This window comes from Scyliorhinus torazame, chromosome 12, assembly GCF_047496885.1.
Source record: "Scyliorhinus torazame isolate Kashiwa2021f chromosome 12, sScyTor2.1, whole genome shotgun sequence".
Taxonomy (NCBI): domain Eukaryota; kingdom Metazoa; phylum Chordata; class Chondrichthyes; order Carcharhiniformes; family Scyliorhinidae; genus Scyliorhinus; species Scyliorhinus torazame.
In genome coordinates, this window is record NC_092718.1 from 44,816,769 (window position 1) to 44,836,450 (window position 19,682).

At 40.6% G+C, this 19,682-nt stretch overlaps 1 protein-coding gene across 4 annotated transcripts in view; it reads left to right on the forward strand.

Moving 5' to 3' along the window:
* lrrc28 (leucine rich repeat containing 28) overlaps positions 1-18,599 on the forward strand; it is a 97,055-nt gene extending 78,456 nt beyond the window's left edge. For 2 of the 4 annotated variants that reach the window (XM_072470784.1, XM_072470786.1), the window contains 4 exons: positions 5,413-5,515; positions 10,252-10,424; positions 14,781-14,940; positions 17,691-18,599. In XM_072470784.1, coding sequence (XP_072326885.1) covers positions 5,413-5,515; positions 10,252-10,424; positions 14,781-14,940; positions 17,691-17,763 — 509 coding nt within the window. In that variant the 3' untranslated portion in view covers positions 17,764-18,599. The remainder of the gene's footprint in view (positions 1-5,412; positions 5,516-10,251; positions 10,425-14,780; positions 14,941-17,690) is intronic. The other 2 variants (XM_072470788.1, XM_072470785.1) reach the window with 2 other exon arrangements.
* Positions 18,600-19,682: the final 1,083 nt, after the last annotated feature.

The following is a 19,682-nucleotide window of genomic DNA, read 5'->3' on the forward strand; positions in this document are numbered from 1 at the left end:
ATTAGTTGAGTTTCAGTTTAGGAAAGTTTTTGTGACTGAATAGGTTTTTATTTTAGCCAGTTAAGTGTGACATCAGATGGTGGCAGACGGGAATCATTTTTAATATTGACTTAATAGTATTCATGAATACATATTTAATATAACATTTATTTAAATGCCCCAGATTTATAGGCTTGTGAGTAGTTATGAGGTGGGGAGACAGCAGCAGGTTCACTCTCTATTAGATTTATTTCCTCCCTGTGAAGATGCACCTGCCATTCACTCTGTACCTTCCCACAACAGCATGGAATGCACCACATGGAGAATGAAAGAACAAATCCACATCCTGTATGAAAGTGGCACAGAATGTTAGAGCTTCAGCATGCTGTGCCACTGCACCTGCTCATCATGACATAATTTTTCTTCCACTAAGGCCGTTTCATGATATTCATAATATGTAGACAAAGAGAGCTTCAGCGTGTGATGCCTTGATTGTTATAGGGAACCAGTCACCTGCTATCCTTAATATTGTATCGTCAGGTTGGTGTGACTCCGGGCTCGTATCCAATTTGCTTACGGTTTGCAATTATTTCCCTTCCACCAGATACTTGAGGATCTTTTAACCGTAGGCAACAGTTGTCTCACTTGGTTTAAGGAAGACATTTTTATATTGTACGCAATCGTTAAAAATCCCTCCTTTTGTAGGATCCAGACCTAGTGATATTCAAGCCCACATGTCTACGAGACAATGGCACCATGACAGTAGCTTACTCTCAGGGAAACAAGTGTGCTTCACAGCATGGAGTCAACTAGATGCACAAGAGTACACTGGAAGTTAGTTACTGATTTCTCTGTTTACACTGTTACTTTGATGTCTTCATTGGCCAGCATCCCATACTTAATTGCTTCCTGAGGTCTTTAACTTTTTGCCTCGATCAATACATAATACTGAAAACCTTCTTCCAACTTAACCTATAAACGGCTAGAAAGTGTGCAAGGCTGATTTTATTTTCCCCTGCTGGGACTTTTATGTGTTTGTTCTATTACACCCATTCTCTTGGGTATAATTGTTTTTGGAGTCAACCTACGGATGTGGAAGATCTCATCTTGAAGCAAATATTGCTTACTGTAGATGTTTTGTTTCTCCAGAGGAGATTTCTGTAAAAGATGTATGATCTCACTTTTCCCTGCCATATTTCTTCTCCAACATCTCACGGGTCTTAAAATCTTGGAGCAATTACAACCCAATCTTAATATTGTTATAGTTGTGTCACCATTATTGCTGCCACAGCTAGAAAGGCGTAGTGTTTTTGAGATCAACATGCCAGCAATAACTCAAATTACATCAATTGCAGTAATGCAGTGTTCACTTAGTTTGATTCTACCCGCTATTAATTTGTGATTTTGGGGTGTGAAGCAATAACTGAAGCCCGAAATGTATGTATTCAGAACAATTCATCAGAGTTTAGTCATTGGATATTAAACTATATTCAATTTACTTGCTGCATTGGAAGGGTGTATATTTTATTATTTTTATACCTTCATAACATATTTGCTTGCAACTATGAGCATCAAGTCTCTGAATATTGACCTTTGAAATCAATGATCGCTGTAACTAGTTTTTAGTTGAATGTTTATGTCTCTTTTTGTGCTTATAATAGTGGCCTGGCCCGCGATCAGGGTCCACCAATCTGCGGGCATGCTTGTTCCGTGGGGGCACTCCTTTCTTTCGCGCCGGCCCCTGTAATGCTCCGCCATGGCCAGGGCGGAGAAGAGAACCGGTCTGTGGTTCCGCGCACGCGCGAGATCACGCCAGCCCTTTGGTGCATGCGTGAACTCGCGCCGTCCTTTCGCCGCCGGCTGGAGAATTACGCACTTTCAGGGCCTGTTGACGCCGGAGTGGTTGGCGCCAGTTCTCCCGCCAGCGTGGGGACTTAGTCCCCAGAAGGGAGAATCCCGGCCCTTATTTTCCAATCACAAACCAGAAAAAGAAGAGATACAATAACCATGGTAATTCTTCATCCACCCTTCGAGGTACAACCAAAAATAGAAATTCACAATCCTAAATGATAGACTTGCCTAAACTTGGCTCGGGAACATCTCCTTTCTCGTCTCTGTTCAACACCCTTTTTTGCAAACAGCATGATGCCCTCTGAGCTTCAGAATATTCTGTTTACCCCCTCCACCTGCATATTCCCAGTCAGCCAGTTGATGCCACATTTTTTGAGGTCTGATATAAGGGCTCCAGTACTAACAACACTCACAACAGTGTATAATGTTTAAAAGTTAATGCAGGGCTGAATTGTAAATTTAAAGTGTGTGTCTCCTCGGCTCTTTAACATGCACAAAACCAAGTGGAGAATGAGTGAGTGGCACAGTAGTTGCGATCTGGCAGCCACAACATTGTTACATTCAGTGTGAAAACCAAAAAGGATAAAGAGCATTTATAGAAGTGGTGAAAGGGTAAAAGGCAAAGTATGGAGTTTGGAAAAGATGTGACCTAAATTAACTGGGCAATTCAGAAGCAGAAAATGGTGGATTAGAGTAGGAAAAGTAATTGTATTCTGGATGGGGCACAGTTTGATATAGTTGTAAGATGAAGAAGGTACCCAAAGAATTAAGTGCCATGACTGAAAGTTAACAAATCTAATAGATACACGCTAAAACTAGGAGTAACAATACTCAAAATCATAAGTTATCGAAGTACAGTGAGAAAGTTAAAACGGAGATTGGTAGGGCGACAAGAGGATGTGAAAATGACAAGTTAAGTAAAAGGGAAAAATAAGGATTTTTCTTGACATATTTTAACTTAAAAGGAAACTAATGGCATGACTGCTTTGTGAAGGAGTAAAATCTAGTTGTGGGGCGTGAAAACATGCCCAATAGATGGAAATGAGAATGATGACTAATAGCGGAGAAATAATTGTGGAAGAAGAGCAGAAAAATAATTTCTATTAAAAATATTGTAGAGCACAAGATAGGTGAGTTACTGGCCCCTTATGGTATACATTGCAGATTGTTGAAGGAAATCAGAGAAGAGATAGCTAAGGCTCTGACCAATATTTTTCAATCCTAATATGGAAATTATGTCAATGAACTGGAAATAAATCAACGTAATCTTGAAAACCCAGCATTGGTGGCAGTAGGTCATTTGGCCAAGTGTTTTTCCAGTCTTCCCAAATTTTACATGCTTAAACGACAAACTTCATGCAGGTATTTAACTGAAGAATCGCCTTCCGAATTAACGTTGACTTGTGATTCTTAGATCCATTAAAGTGCTTTTAAAATATATAATAGTTGAAAGGCCATTACCATGATAGAGGTTGCAAGATCCTGGCTAACAAATTGAAGCAGGTTCTTCTAGAATAAATTCAGGGGAACCCACTTAAGCTGGACATATTAAGATTCAAATGATAAATGATTCCGTTTTAATGTATTTGTTCATGGCCCCTGTGTTCTGATCAAATATTTACTCTATTTTTGAATTGTACTGAACTGAATAATCTGATGTGGAGGAATTATCTTACAAATTTGCATTAGATTGATACACTTTGAAAACATTTGTTCACGTGTATTTGATCTTGAGGTACTGACAGCAGAATGACTCTTCTACTGTTCCAAGTCCTGTTTCTGTAACTTTGTTTCATGGAAAAACTATGTCTTTCAACAGTTTAGCAGCAGCTTTTCCTTCAATCGTACCTTCTTCATGATCTTGAGAATACAGCTTTGCTAAGTTTTGTCCTTGCACTGGTCCGTACTTGAAAAACGTGGATGCTATCAGTTTCCTATATAACACATTTCAGCACTAAACCGCTAGCTCCTGGAAATGGCAGCTATTATCTTCCAGACTACAGGTTTCTGTCCCTCCTGTGATTGGGCAGCTCTGAAATTGAAGTTCTGGGTACACACCTCCCAAGTCCTACAAGCTGAACCGGGCACCAAGTCCTCACCAGAAGGTGAGAAAATGCCTCCAATCCTTTGTTCTCACTCTGTGAGAGCAATGCATGGGCAATTGTGGAATCAAATATTATCAACACCACCAGTTGGCCAAACTTGGAATAGGTCTTATTTAAACAACACAAAAAAAAAATGCTCTGATCATCTCCCTCAAAATTAACATTGATTTATCATTCAGAGAGTCAACAGTCACATTCTATTATCTCATAGTTGATCATTTACTGGGACATCTGTACTAACTTTGAACTGTGTCAGGAGTTTTGAATTAAATTCAATGACAAATTTCAAAAGTTCTTTGTTGATTCTTGCACCTCGTTTTTTTTTTTGCTGTCTTTCGCTGAAGTCAATGGGCTCGATTCAACTAAATGGGAACAAAGTCGCATAGCGAACGTGTATAGCTGCAAGTTTCCTGGCGCTCGCAGCAACTCGCATTGTATATGAAGCCTCAGTGGGGAACCCGCGGCCAAGGCCGCAAAGAGTCCCATTTTGTACAATAGGGAGTTCCGCTCCCTGGAACTCCCCAGTGTAGCACGAGATTGGGACACCATTTTTAAATGGTGTCCCGGTCTCCGAGGCCCCAGAAGCAATCCCCGACCCAGCCTGAATGCACTATGGGAGGGTCCCATGCCCCCCCCCCCCCACTGAACACTCACGCAGGGCACCCCGGCCCAATCGTGCATGCGCAAAAACTGCCAGCTTGGCCGTGCCCCTGCCAGCTAGCAATGCCACCTGGCCACCTTGGCAGTGACGGGTTGACATCCAGGTGGCACTGCCAGGGTGCCAGGCTGGCACCAGCAATGCCAGGGAACCACCCTGCCTAAAGGACATGCAGCTGGGGCCTCCGATTCCTTGGGAGACCCTCACTAGTGCCGTTCCGTCTGGTCCCCGTTTGTGGGGACCATTGCTGAACGGCGCTTGCCCGGGTTTTTGAGGGGAAGGCGATGAATCCCAAAGCCTCAGGTGCCTCAGGAAAACCGCATTAGAGTGAGACGGGCTGTTTCGTTCTAATATATAGATTTGCCAAAAAGTTATGCCGCCCACAATACGTGGGATTTGCATTGCATCGCAGCATCTCGCGAGATCTCGTTGGATCACGCGACGCCTTGCGAGCTGGTAGATCCCAAGAGCGGGGTCTCTCGGCTTTTATCGGCCACACTGCTTTTCAGGCGCAGCGTGGCTGTTGGATCGCGCCCATATTTGAATAAAATAAATTGAGCAACAGAGGATGCTCAAGTATAAAAACCAGCACTTAAAGATGAAGAATTCACTTTTTGGTCTGCAGAAGAAAAATTTAACCATTTTGCCAGCAACCAAATCAAAATGGAAGATTCATTCAGCAGTTTTCAAGCAAGATTTCTAAAAAAGATTTAGTTCACAATTACCGGAATGGTTCTGGTTAAAATGGAACTGCCTACATCAATGTGGTTCTTCATTAATTTATAAGTAAATTTCTCTCATGGGTGTCTTTTTTTTAAGACCTAGGACGATATCCAGAACTGCAGTACGTATATGTAGATAACAACCTTGAGCTATATGGATTACCATCTTTCCTGTACAACAAAGTTATTGGTCACAGTGGGTAAGAACAATTTGGTATTTTGATATATTAGGCATCAGTTACTAATCAGTGATACCACTAAGTGATTCTGTTTGTATAAGGATCAAGAACGAGAGGCACAGAGTTAGTGATTTACAAAATCAGCAAATGTGATGTGAGAATAAGCTTTTTCACACAATGCACTGCCTGGAGTGTGGTGGAGGCAGGTTCAATCGAGGCATTCAAAGGGCCGTTAGATGATTACTTTAATAGAAACAATGTGCAGGAGTACAGATGTTCATGGGGTAATGGATAGGTATTGAGGGAGTTGCAATATAGTAATGTAGACACGCGATTTAGATGAAGTCATAAATTATGCCACGGGAGCTTGAACACGTGTTGCCCAAGGCTTGGGATTGTCACTTCCGTTAGTTACCTGTTTTTTTCCCAATAGAGAATTATAAGGCTCAATTTGGCCAAAGGGTTCTGATAAAATCCTAAAAACAGTAAAAGCAAAAAGATATAAACTGGACATAAGCCATCCAGTGGTAGAGAGTTAATTAGTACCTTGCTTTCTTTTTGTGGTTCCATGCTGCGGAGATATTGGGGGTTGTTGTCTGTTGAGGACAAGCACGGACAAGGACATCTTTGACTTTCGCAGTTGCTGGATCGTGACTTCTCCATTTCATGTGCTTTAATTTTTGCCCAATGAATGATCTGAATTGAATTCAAGATGACCTGCAGGAAAGCTGCACTTAAATAAAGACAGTTTCTTCATTAACTCACAGAACTTTTATGGTGCAGGTGGAGACCATTTGTTCTGTTATGTCTGCACCGGCCTCCAAACGGGCACCATGACTTAGTGCCATTTCCCTGCCTTTTCGTTCGTACTCCTGCGCATTGTTTCTAATCAAGTAATCATCCAATGCCCTCTTGGATGCCTCGATTGAGCCTACCTCCACCACATTTCCAGGCAGTGCATTCCAGACCTGAACCACTTATGTGAAAAGGTTTTTTCTCACATCACATTTGCTTCTTTTGCAAATCATTTTAAATCTGTGCCCTCTCGTTCTTGATCCTTATATGAACGTAAACAGTTTCCCTAACTACTCTGTCCAGCCCCCTCATGATTTTGAATATTTCTATGAAATCTCCTCTTCTCTCAAAGAGGAACAGTCCCGACCGCTCCAATCTGTCTGAAGACGTGTAAAAATGTGCTATATAATTTTGTTGGTATAAGATCTAAAGCCTGAAAAGTACAGTGAATGTAAAACAAAACAAGGAATTGTTGTCATGGATGTCTTCTCCACTGAGATCCATGCATTGGATGAAATCTCAGGGCACTAATTATTGAAATATACCCTCAAATGTTTTTTCCCTAATGAGTTAATTATCTGACTTTTATATTGAGGTGAAAGGGCAAGTGAGTAGTATGTGATCATTAATTTCAAATGATAATTCATAATGCAACAAAAGTTTATTGCATTATTGTTTTCATTGCATGGGTGATTTATTGAGCCTTCCATGAATTTTTCAATGGCTTTATGAATCAGATTATTAAGTGGTGAATTAATGTATTAATCTGCCATCAGTGAGTTTTTACATTACTGGGCTTTGGAACCAGCGTTGGCACAAATTAATGTCATTTTTTTATGCTGGCCCAAATTTTGCTGTAATAATAACAGTAAAGCTAATGGTGCTCACCCTTATTGAAGTGCTAATTGGATAGCAACGTCGATCAAAAGCGCACATGCAGTTAGCTGTGAAAATTAAGAAGTCGCAGTCTGAAATCCCTGTTCTCCCAGCAGCTCTGCAAAAATTGAATTGTGCCAAGACATTCTCCATTGAAATGAATCTAATGGTGTGAAATTAGTATATGTTGCTGCTAGCTGTAACTCATGGAGAGCCATAGATTCATTTTGAGTAAGAAGGAGAGCTTTTTTAATTCTTACATGGGATGTGGGCATCATTGGCAAAGTCAGAATTTTTTGCCCACCCTTAATTGCCCTTCAACTGAATTGCTTGCTACATCATTTCAGAGGACAGTTAAGATGCACACTATGTATCTGGAAACACATGTCGGACAGACCATGTAGCGACCCAGATGTGTTTTTGTTTTAGAGAAATCGGCAGGGGTTTCATGGCAGTTACCTTTACAGAGACTAGCTTTGCAATTGCAGATTTAATTGAATTTAAATTCCACCAGTTGTCGTGGTGGGATTTGAACCCCTGTCCCAGCACATTAGCTTGGGCCTCTGGATTGCTAGCTCAGTGACATTACCATTTCCACCGTCACCCCTATTTGGTCCATTGAGTTCATCACGTCTCTGTAGAGAGATCAAACAGTTCCATTCCCCACTCTATTCCGGTAGCCTTGCAAGTTTTTTTCACCTATTCAATTTCCTTGTGAAATCATAGATTATTTCCATTTCCAACATCCTCATACAAGTTCCAAGTCATTATCACTCGCTGAGTAAGAAAAAATCTTCCTCGCATCCCTCCTGTACCTCTTGCCCAAACTCTTGTACCTGTGACCTCTAGTCCTTATACCATCAGCTAATGGGAAACAGTTGTTTTTTGTCCACCCTGTCTGCACCTTGTCATAATCTTGGACCTTTATGAAATCTCCCCTCAATCTCCTCTGCTCCAAGGAGAACAACCTCAACTTCTCTAACCTAACCTTGTAACTAAAGTCTCTCATCCCTGGAACCATTCTAGTAAATTTCCTCAAGGACCCTCGCATTCTTAAGTGTGGTGCCCAGAAATGGATGTAGTGCTCTCTTGTAAACTAACCAAAACTTGAAACAGACTCTCCGGAACCTCTCCACTTTTGTACTCAGTGCCTCTATTGATCATCCTGAAAATGTCATGTTCTTTGCTAATTGCTCGCTCATTGTCCTTCTCTGTCCACCTTCAAAGATCTATGCACATGACCCCCTCTACCCCTCCTGTGGCCCCTCTCAACCTCTACACTCAGAATTGCGCTATATTATTGTCCCTCTCCTTCTGCCAAAGTGCATCACCGTACATTTGTCTGTATTACATTCCATCTGCAATGGCTACCCAATCTACTAGCCTGTCTAAAACCTATTGCAGTCGATTTGGTATCACCCTCAATGCCAGCCACACCTCCAAGTTTGGAATCATTGGAAAATTTTGAAATTTAACTTTGTATTCAAATACCCATGTCAGTTATATATATATATATATATAAATCAAAAACGCAGTGGTCCAAGCGCTGACTCTTGAGGACATTGCTGCCTACCTGAGCGGCACAGTAGTTAGCACTGCTGCCTCAGCACAGCACCAGGAACCTGGGTTCACTTCCAGCCTTGGGTGACCATGTGGCATTTGCACATTCTCCCAGTGTCTGCATGGGCATCCTCTGGGTGGTCTAGCTTCCTCCCACAGTCTAAAGATGTGTGGATTAGGTGGATTGACCATGCTAAATTGCCCCTTAGTATCCAAAAGGTTAGGTGAGGTGACGGGATATGGTGGGGGCTTAGGCTTAGATAGGGTGCTCTTTCAGCATATCAGTGCAGACTCGATGGCCGAATGGCCTCCTTCTGCACTGTTGGGATTGTATGATACCATGTTCCAGTCTGAAAAACAACCGTTTTCCACCACCCACTGTCCTTACGCCAGAAATCACCAGAAAATGTTAAATTTTGTCCATTCCAGTGTAAGTAAACATGAAGCACACAAAGTCTTAATTACTGGCAAATAACCTCTCCAACACCGAAAATTAAATAAGCATGGAGGTCATTCTTTCAGATTTCAAAAAAAGCATCTTCAAACTTTATTGCCCTCTTTATCCCATTTTTCCTTTCCCTACCTGATTTAACATTGAATTAAATATTCTGACACATTCTGCTTCAGACCTCATCAATGATTCTTCAATCTGATTGGATAAGGAGATGTCTAGTTCTCAGTTCATGCAAGTGAAAAGTGAAAGTGAAAATCGCTTATTGTCACAAGTAGGCTTCAGTGAAGTTACTGTGAAAAGCCCCTAGTCGCCACATTCCGGCGCCTGTTCGGGGAGGCTGGTATGGGAATTGAACCATGCTGCTGGCCTGCCTTGGTCTGCTTTAAAAGCCAGCGATTTAGCCCAGTGTGCTAAACCAGCCCCACCAGTTCCATATCCCCTGTAGAGGGTGCTGGACTAATTCAGCATTGCATTTTACAGCAGGTTACATTGCAAAATCACCAAAATTCAGTGGTTAAGTATAATGAAAACTGGTATCCTTCATTTGTTGCTGAAATCTAAATCCAGCTACTTTATTTATTTCAATATGCCTATATTGAAATCAAACAATTATATCCATATTTGTTATGCTTTTCTCTCCTAAAAGATTAAGACGTTTGTTGTAGAATTAAGGGGTATCATCATCAGCGTTGAGAAGGAATCAGTCTAATGTCAAGCTCAACATTGCCAATAAGAATATGCAGAAGATGTCGGGAAACATAGAAAATAGAAAGACGAGGCCATTCAGCCCTTTGAGCCTGTTCTGCCGCCATTAATTTTGATCATGGCTGATCATCCAACACAATAGCTTGATCCTGCCTTTCCCACCCCCAATATCCATTGGTTCCCTTCACCCTAAGTGCTATATCTAATTGCTTCTTGAATCTATAGAAAATGCGACTAGAATTGTAACTCTTAAAACAGAAGCAGAACTTTTGGTTTGAACAAAGGTTGTTGCAGTGTCAAATACAACGGTGATTCTCACATTGCAGTGACTTTTGGATGTATGTTTTTCTTCCCTGTTTAACCAAAGTTGTGGTTCCTCAGTGCAAAGTGAAGAAATGAAGCTTTCATTCACCCATAGGCAGCTAACCATTACTGTACCAGAGGAAATCCAGACGATAGGAACGGAAAATGACACAGTCCCACCACTTCAAGAAATTATTATGAGGACTATCTACAATTTCTACCACACATCTAAGAAAGGCAAGCATTACTAGTATTCTTTTTATTGCTGCGTACAGAGTCATGTCTGAAAGAAATTGCAAGGTTGGTTTTATAGCTTCTAATATTAAAATGCCTTCATCAGTGTAATAAAGATAGGGAACATTTCAATGCCTTTACATGCTAGTTGGGAACTGGGGATGACTACTGAATATTCCCAACAGCATCACTGTCTATGTGCGCAATTAATGGTGATAAAAGCAACCCACTGAATTTAAAAGAACATTTTGTTTGCTTTCTGCATTTATTCCATTTTTAAAATGCAATGCAGAGGATGCATTTAAATCACTGACAATTGACACATTCCCCATGTACAGTGCATTACACTTCACTAAGCATACAGATCAGTGAAACCCGAGGGCTAAGAATGCTAAAATATTATACTTTAGTGATGCGCTGCATTTCTGTAGCAGAGGTCAAGGGTTATGGGGGGTGGTCGGACAGAAAAGTGGAGTCGAATCTGCAACCAGATCAGTCATGATATTGAATGGTCAGGTTCAGGGGTCAAATAACCTACTCCTGCTCCTGTGTACCACAGCCTTTCGTTGTCATGGCCCTCTGTTCTGGAATTCCCTCCATAAACCTCTCCATCTCTCTACGTAGCTCTCTTGCCACCTTTAGGGTGTTCCTTAAAAGCTACCTCTTTGACCAAGGTTTTGGCCACCTAACCCAAAGCTTCCTTATGTGGCTCAATGTCAGATTTTGCGTTAAAGCTCTTATGAAGAATCTTCGGATCTTTTATTACATTAAAAGCACTATATAAATACAAGCTGTTACAGATTACTGCAGGAGTTCCTAAGGGTAGAGTCCTAGGCCCAATCATCTTCAGCTGCTTCATCAACAACCTTCCTTCCATCATAAGGTCAGAAGTGGCGATGTTCTCTGCTGATTACACAATGTTCAACACTATCCGTGACTCCGCAGATACTGAAGCATATCATGCCCAAAGGCAAGACCTGGACAACATCCAGGTTTGGGATGACCAGTGGCAAGTAACATTCATGCCACACAAGTGCCAGGTAATGACCATCTCTAACAAGATAGAATCTTAACCATCGACCCTTGACGATCAATGACTTTACCATCAATGAATCCCCCACTTTCAATATCCTGTTACCATTGACCAGAAACGGAACTGGACTAGCCAGCACCTGGAAGTTCCCTTCCAAGTCACCCCCCATCCTGATTTGGAAATTCCTTCACTGTCCATTGTGTCAAAATCCTGGAACTCTCCCCTTGGGCAGCATGGTAGCATAAGTGGATAGCACTGTGTCTTCACAGCGCCAGGTTCCCAGGTTCGATTCCCCGCTGGGTCATTGTCTGTGCGGAGTTTGCACGTTCTCCCCGTGTCTGCGTGGGTTTCTTCCAGGTGCTCCGGTTTCCTCCCACAGTCCAAAGACATGCAGATTAGGTGGATTGGCCATGATAAATTGCCCTTAGTGACCAAAAAAGTTAGGAGGGGTTATTGGGTTATGGGGATAGGGTGGAAGTGAGGGCTTAAGTTGGTCAGTGCAGACTCGATGGGCTGAATGGCCTTCTTCTGCACTGTATGTTCTAAAAGCACTGTGGATGTGCCTACACCACGGTTTGCAGCAGTTCAAGAAGGCACCACCACTTTCTCATGGGCAATAAATGCTGGCTTGACCAGCGACGCCCACATCCCATTTAAAACATTTTTTAAAAATTTGCATTTATTAAAAATGTACCAGCAGTGCTGAATGATAAATAATCCAACGATATATATATATATATATATATATATATAATTTCAAGCAGTTACATTACTTGATTTTATATCTCCAGTTTCATACTTATGCATAGCCATGCTCATAGTAAGTCAGATGTCGAGCTGTTAGTGTGGAAACAGGGGATGCATGGTCATTGCCACAAAAAAATTGGAAAACAGTTTGGGAGCGATATCCCGAGAGGCACTGAGATAAATGGTTTCTGCGAATTATATTAGTGTTTTCTTAGGAATTGCAGGCAACCTGATCTTTTACTTGTAACAGTGACATTTGTATTTTACATCCTACTTGAAAGTCTGAAGTGGGAGGGTTACGGTGGCTGACAATTATGAAGAAGTGTTTTAAGTAATTTGACTGGTTTGTTGAATTGCTATGTCATTAGAAATTTGACACGTTACAATTAATGCACTTGAATCAGATTGAACAAATTTGCATCTCTACCAGTCATGTGGAAGAGGTTTTGGGCATATTTGGAGTTAATAGACATAACTTATGGTGCATTATGTCTAAAATGTGGTGGATAAGCAACTGCAGACTCGTAATTTTTCACATTTTGAACCTTCCATACTTGTGGTAACTCAAATGATGCCCTTTTTGCACCTACATGATTACTAAAACATATAAAAAAGTATTATTCAGCTGCTGCATCCTTTTATGACTTCAAAGACGGATAAGCAATTGTTGAGTGAATTAATTAAAAGGTTAATTGACATTTAAGTTGGAGATTAGAAGTTTGGTTTTGTCAGAAGGCCAGATAAAAGCTTGCAGATGTGCTTTTGATATTTTGTGTTTGTGCAGATCTTTTCTGTGTCTGAGAAATGAATGCTTTTGTTGCTTTATGCTTTTAAGTGGAAGGCAGAAATATACACGAGAAAATATGTAACATTTGAAACTTGACAGATTTGCCAGGTAGATTCTGCAGCATATTTCTAATTATTCAAACACAATTTAGTTCTTGTTTGCTTTGTATCGTTTTTTTCTGTTTCTGATCTGAATATATTTGTTTGCAAAGTCTGTGCGAGTGCCAGATTGATCTTTAAAACTGCAAGAACATTTTATGTACAAAATTATACCAGCACAAGTTTAGTTCTTTAGTCTCGTGGCTGAGGCACGTGTTATTTATGCACTTCTAATCTATATGCAGAGCCTTGGGAGATGCATGGTTTGTCTTTGAAAGGCTAACAAGTGAACCTGAAAGTAATCTAGTGCATTTTCAGTTTGACTAATTGACTATTATTATGTGTCCAATTCTGTTAGTGGAATGCAGTGTTTTTAATTTGCTTAGGAATATTTACATTGGATATAGGGCACAGAAACAGGTCATTCAACCTAACTGGTCCACGCTGGTGTTTATGTTCCACTCAAGCCTCCTTCCATCATTTCTCATTTAAGTCTACCATTGAAATTATCTATTGGGTGACTGCGGAGTTTGTACATTTTCTCCATGTCTGCGTGTGTTTCTCTGGGTGCTCTGGTTTCCTCCCACAGTCCAATGATGTGCAGGTTAGGTGGATTGGCATGGAAAATTGTCCCTTGGTGTCTAAAGATGTGCAGGTTCGGTTAGGTTGCAGGGATAGGGCAGGTGAGTGGGCTGTGGTGGAGTGCTCTATCAGAGGGTTGGTTCAGACTCCATGGGCCGAATGGCTTCCTTCTGCACTGTAGTGGCTCTATGAATCTCCCTAACATGCTTGTCTAGTTTCACCGTAAATGCATCAATTCTATTCACTTCTACCAATCCCTGTGGTAATTAGTTTGACATTCTTACCGATTTTTGGGTGAGGAAGTTTCTCCTGAATTCACTGTTGAATTTCTTGGTGACTATCTTGTATCGATGGTCTCTACCTATGTTCTGCCCCGCAATAGGAAATATTGCCCCTCTGTTCACTCTCTCAAAATCTTAATAATTTTAAATGCCCCTATTCAGTCAATGCTCAAGTCTCTTCTCAAGAGAGGAGGTCCAACCTGTCAATCCCTTCCTAATATGCAAATTACGCATTCCTGGTATCATTTTTGTAAATCTTCTCTGCACCTTCTCCAGAGCCTCTACATCCACTGCATGCAAGGGTGTAATGTAACTACAATTGGTTACAGATTTATACAGGTTCTGGCATGGAGCTACAGTGTGATTCAATGTAAGGATACAGCTCTCCACACAGTGTACCAAGAGTAGGCTCGGGACAAATGTTCCATGCTTCACCACATATTGGGAGATAAAATTGGAGGAACGAAGAGAAATAACCACCCTCCCCTAGCTTTAGATAAGCCTTAGCATCAGTTAGGCAGATACCAAGGAGTAGCCTGTCCTGTGAACCAAAGACTGGTTGTGGTATGAGCACAAAATGTCTGCTGTTATTCCCCATTCATCTTTACCTCTAGTAACAATGGCATAATAACATTGTTAGATAATATTTACTATGATTGAAGTCATCCTTTTCTATCTACTGCAGTTGTTATGATTTATACACCAGTTCAGAAACCGCTTTGGACGCAAACTGTAATGTTTATATCTGTATGATGTACCTTTCTAAAGATTAAGCTGCATTAAATAGGACGATTATTACAAATACATTTACAATGTTATGTTCTCCTGTAGGTCTGGATCCCCTGTCCCCAAACTCATTACCTAGGAGTCTGTGTGAGTTACTATTCTACCCTCTGGGACATTGTCATCACTGCAGCCAGCCAATGTTTACCATTGTCTATCCTAAGTGTTTTCCTTTGACAGAGACCCCAATGGCTGCCATATATAATGGGTAATTATAAAGAAATTGATCTTGTCTTTTGAGTTTCCATTGAGATTTTCACTGAAGGGAAAACCATTAATAACAAAAAGGGAAGCACAATACTTTTTAAAAATTTAATTAGTTTATTAGATTACATCAAATGGCGATTATGCTTCTGAGCCAAAAGCAAAACAATTTTCCCATAAACTGCAGGGATGTTATTTTAATGAAATTTTATACTTTTGCGCTTGCTGTTTAGAAATTCAATAATTTTGAATTAATTATGGTAGAGATATAATATTTGATTAGACCTGAAGCATGCTTCTGAAGTTCTCGTGAAGATAATTCAGGTTCTCTTTGTTATGAAAATTTGATTGCACGAAATTTAAGGTGGGATTAATTTTCCAATCCCGCCCACCTCGGGAAATGTCACAGATGGGACGGACAATTTAATGGACCATTAAAAGGTCCGTTGACCTCGGGCTGGACCAGCAAATCCCGCCCAGTGATGTTTTGAAGGTTTCGCCATCAGTGTTCCTTCTGAGCTGTAAGGCTGCTCATAGTATGTTGCCTTTCAGATACTGCATGCACTTGGCAATGCAAACAAAGTTTTTAAAGTTTACCGTGCATTGAAGTAACAGACCGCGCACAACAAAGAAAATTTAGAGGAATCGATGATTTTTCCAAAATTCTTTTGAATGGTTAGATTCTGGTCTGTATGGCTGTATAAACTGAGCAGTCTTAACTGGTAATGTTCTTGCTTCAGGTTCAACCCTCGCTTCAAGACTTGCCAAGCAGCCTGTGCTGGCATTCCATTAGTGTTAAGGGAGTACTGCATTGTCATAGGTGATATTTAGTAGTTAAATGAAGATCCTATCTGTCAGTCTATCCCTGCGATTCAGGTGGACAATTCAGAATCATGTGGCTTAATTTGAAAAACAGGCACTCCTGATGTTTCAATCAATATTCATCCTCTCAAACAACATTGTCGGATGAACTGTTCATTCATTCAGTGGCAAATTGACTGCATTTTCCCATGAAACATGTCTTTCCATTTTATATTCATTTCATTTCATTTTCATAAGTGACTCATTCTTTGCAGAGTGCTTTCGGATGTTTGAGATATGTGAAAATTTGCTCTATAAATGCAAGTCTTTGAGGTCTGCCCCTCAGGTTTCCCAGATAAAATGGCAATTGGAATTGAAGATATTTAGGAGACAAATGCTGCCTTTCTTCATGTCCTTCTTGGTGTTTTTTCTTAATTGGGCTTTTTAAAATGTGTACAGTAAAAAAAACAGTCATTTGCGTTTGGTTTACTCTGGATTTGCCCAAATGTGTACTGCCATTCTCATAAAACATCAAATACCATAAGCAATTAAAGAAGAGAAATAACTTGCATTTATATAGTGCCTTTCCTGACCTCAGGATGTCCCAAAGTGTCCCACAGCCAATTAAGTATTTTAAGTATAGTCACTGTTGTAATGTAGGGAATCTAGGGGAGGGGGTGGCGTAGTGGTACTGTCACTAGACTAGTAATCTACAGACCCAGGGTAATGCTCTGGGGCCAGGAGTTCAAATGCCACCATGGCAGAGGGTGAAATTTGAATTCAATAAAAATCTGGAATTAAAAGTATAATGATGAAATGCCGATCGTTGTCATAATGTTCTTCAGGGGAGAAAACCTGCTATCCTTATCCAGTCTGGCCTACATGTGACTCCAGACCCACACAGTGATGGTGGTGCCCCCTTCTGAAATGGCCTAGCAAGCCACTCAGTTCAAGGGCAGTTAGGGATGGGCAACAAATGCTGGCTCAGCCAGCGCCACCTACATCCCAAGAACAAATTAAAAATAATAATCTTGACCCTTTAGCAACCGATTAGCCCACAGGAAAGCTCTACAAACAACAGTGAGATTAACTGAGCCGAGGCTGATGCCAGTGGCATAGAAGATCTCTCCATACACGTGAAATATTCATCCATTGTTGGTCATGGTGATCAGTTTTGCAAGGGTAGTCTTAATACCCAATTTTCTCTCCTTTTCTTTCCCCTAAAGACAGTGACTTATGCTTTGACATGAAGCTACAACCTCTCAGTGCCTCCCTTGCATTGGAGTCCTTTTTATAAATGAATCTCGCTGTGTGCCAAAACTTTGGACTGCGAAGGCATAAGCCATACAAGATTCTGATGTCCAGAAATCTCTTCCAACATGAGACATTATTTTGTGATTCAAAGTTGGGGATCTTGCCTTTAATTTTAGCCCTGTGTGCTTTAGTTGTAAGTTACCAATTGTATAAGCATTTTCCCCATACTATAGCTGACATTAATTAACTCAGCCTAGAACAGAAATCAATTGAGACATTCCTAGTCTGCATGGTTCAGTATTTTACTATGGTGTATTCACAAACAATTTGGAGTACATCTATTTGATAACAGTGTCTTATCACTCACGACTCCTCCCCCACCCTGCCACCTCCGTATGTAGTTCATTGCCGAAAAGTATAAGCCTGCGTTCATTATTTTTGAATGAAGTTTTCCAGATATCTTTGAACTGAAACCAGGAAAGTAAAACTTGAGGTGGATGACTTGTATGTGCTAGAACATAAAATGGCAATATTCAGTGAACCCAATTTTCCAGCAGGATCATGAAATTGTACCACAGAGTAATTCTGAAATCGAAACAAATTGATACAAGCCGTAGATGTTAAATACAATTGAACCATATTTCATCCATCAAAATATTTTTGATGAATGTTAAGATTCTGCTTTATCTGTTTTTATAGGAGGACAAAAATGTGTTTTGTGGCGTACTGTTGCTCCACCAAGTGTCTACAAGTCTTTGACTTGCTCAGCTGACACACCTTGTAACGAGGGATGAACGGCTGCCTGAATTTGGAGGATACATGGAAAGGTGGGAAGGCTCAGTTGAAACCGCAAGGTCCTATAGGAGGTTCCAGTGATTGACTCTCATTCCATCACAATATTCAGCAAGGCCTTCGAGTTGCAAGATTGCGATGAGCTGCCAGAAAAACTTTGTCCAAGTTATGATCCTTTTTGGCTCGTACTGAAAACTATTATGATTCACACACCTGTGGAGAATTGTTAATTTCTAATGAGGAAAACTGTGGGTTTGGAATGTCAAACAGTTGCACTTTATATGTTGATTACCTGGAAGATGATGTATATTGTAAGCTCAAGCAGGAAAGCTGCAAACTGATAAATAAACGGACGCTCATTTCGGCATAACTGCTTGATCGTCAAAGCCAGCTTTATATGAACTGGTTAATTGCAGCGCTTAAGTGGCATTTGTGTTCATACTTGTAGTTTTCTTTTTGTCAAACCTGAGTATTAATCATTTGTTTCATAATTGGGTTTAATACCAATTGGTTACACGCAGGTTGTATGGTAACAATTTCACAATTCATGCTCAGATATGTAATTTGGAGGGCTGTTTTTTTTAAGGCTATCCTATAATGCTGATTAAGTAACCAATCCCAAAAGGATGTATGGTTTATCTTGTTTCTGTCACAAGTTTCAACTAAGTCATGAAAAATGTTATGCATGAAGTGAAGATTTTTGTTTGAACATTGCTGTTTGCACTTGCAGTTTCTAGTTTGAAAGAATGTTATGTATGCAGTAATGTGTTCACGTGGGACTTACTGCTTGCATATTAAAAGATCATTTGGAACAGAGATTGCTATGGTGTGTAAATAGAGTTTTCCTTCTCCAGTGGCTTTGTGGTTGAATGTAGTACATGGTGTGTTACAAAGCATGGTGCATTACAAAGTCATATAGACCAGGTTTTCCAAACTTTCCCAGCCCTGGAACCCTTTTGACCCCCAAGCGTACTGATGGAACCACTGAGAAACATTTTTATTGTGGTGGAAGAGCTAAACCACAAAGAAATACTGTTTTTTGCAATAGCTACAAATATACAAAAACCTACTTTATAGAAGTCTTATCTATTTCTTATATGTGTACATTTATTATAATTAAAACGTTCTATTACAAGAAGTATTTAGGTCTTACCTTTTTGTCATTTTTAATGGGAGGAGTGACACTGCTCCTTTGCTTCCATTGTTTAGTGGGCAGAGTTTTGCTGGATTATAATATTGGATACACACACATGCTCTTGCCCTTTTCCTTTCCCACTCACTCACACACACATGCGCTCACTCAACTCTTTCTCATGCGTACTAATGCACAGACAAACCCTCAACCTTTCTCCCACATGCTAGTGATTCCCCATTTGCCCTGTATCCTAACCCTTACCCCATTTTCCCCTCACCCACACTCCAACTCTGAGGCGCACTGGCCTAATCATTCCCTCTCCAAGACCATCTCACACTCGCTTTGAGGCCGGCATTCCCCTGTTCCGAGGCCCGCTTACTCTCCCGCTAAATTACTCGCTCTCCCCATCACTCTGCTGTCCGCACTTGCACTGATTTGGAAATTTGAGTTTCGTGCTGTTTCCAACTTGTCCATTCATAGGCTGGATTCTGGAGAAGACAGTCTCTGATTAGACAAGCAGCTTCATAGCATTTTAAAAATTTTATATCTCAGCCTGGCTTATGGTTCTGTGGAACCCAGTTTGAGAAACCCTGATATCAACTATTGTTGCCAAGTGTGCGAAAAGTAAATTGATTTAATCCAGAATTCGACTTTATAATGAAAAAAATCAGTTATCGTTGCTAATTATGCTACTACGTTTGAAGAGTTAACAAGTGCCAGGCAATGACCATCTCCAGAGACGCTTTAACTACCTCACCTGGACA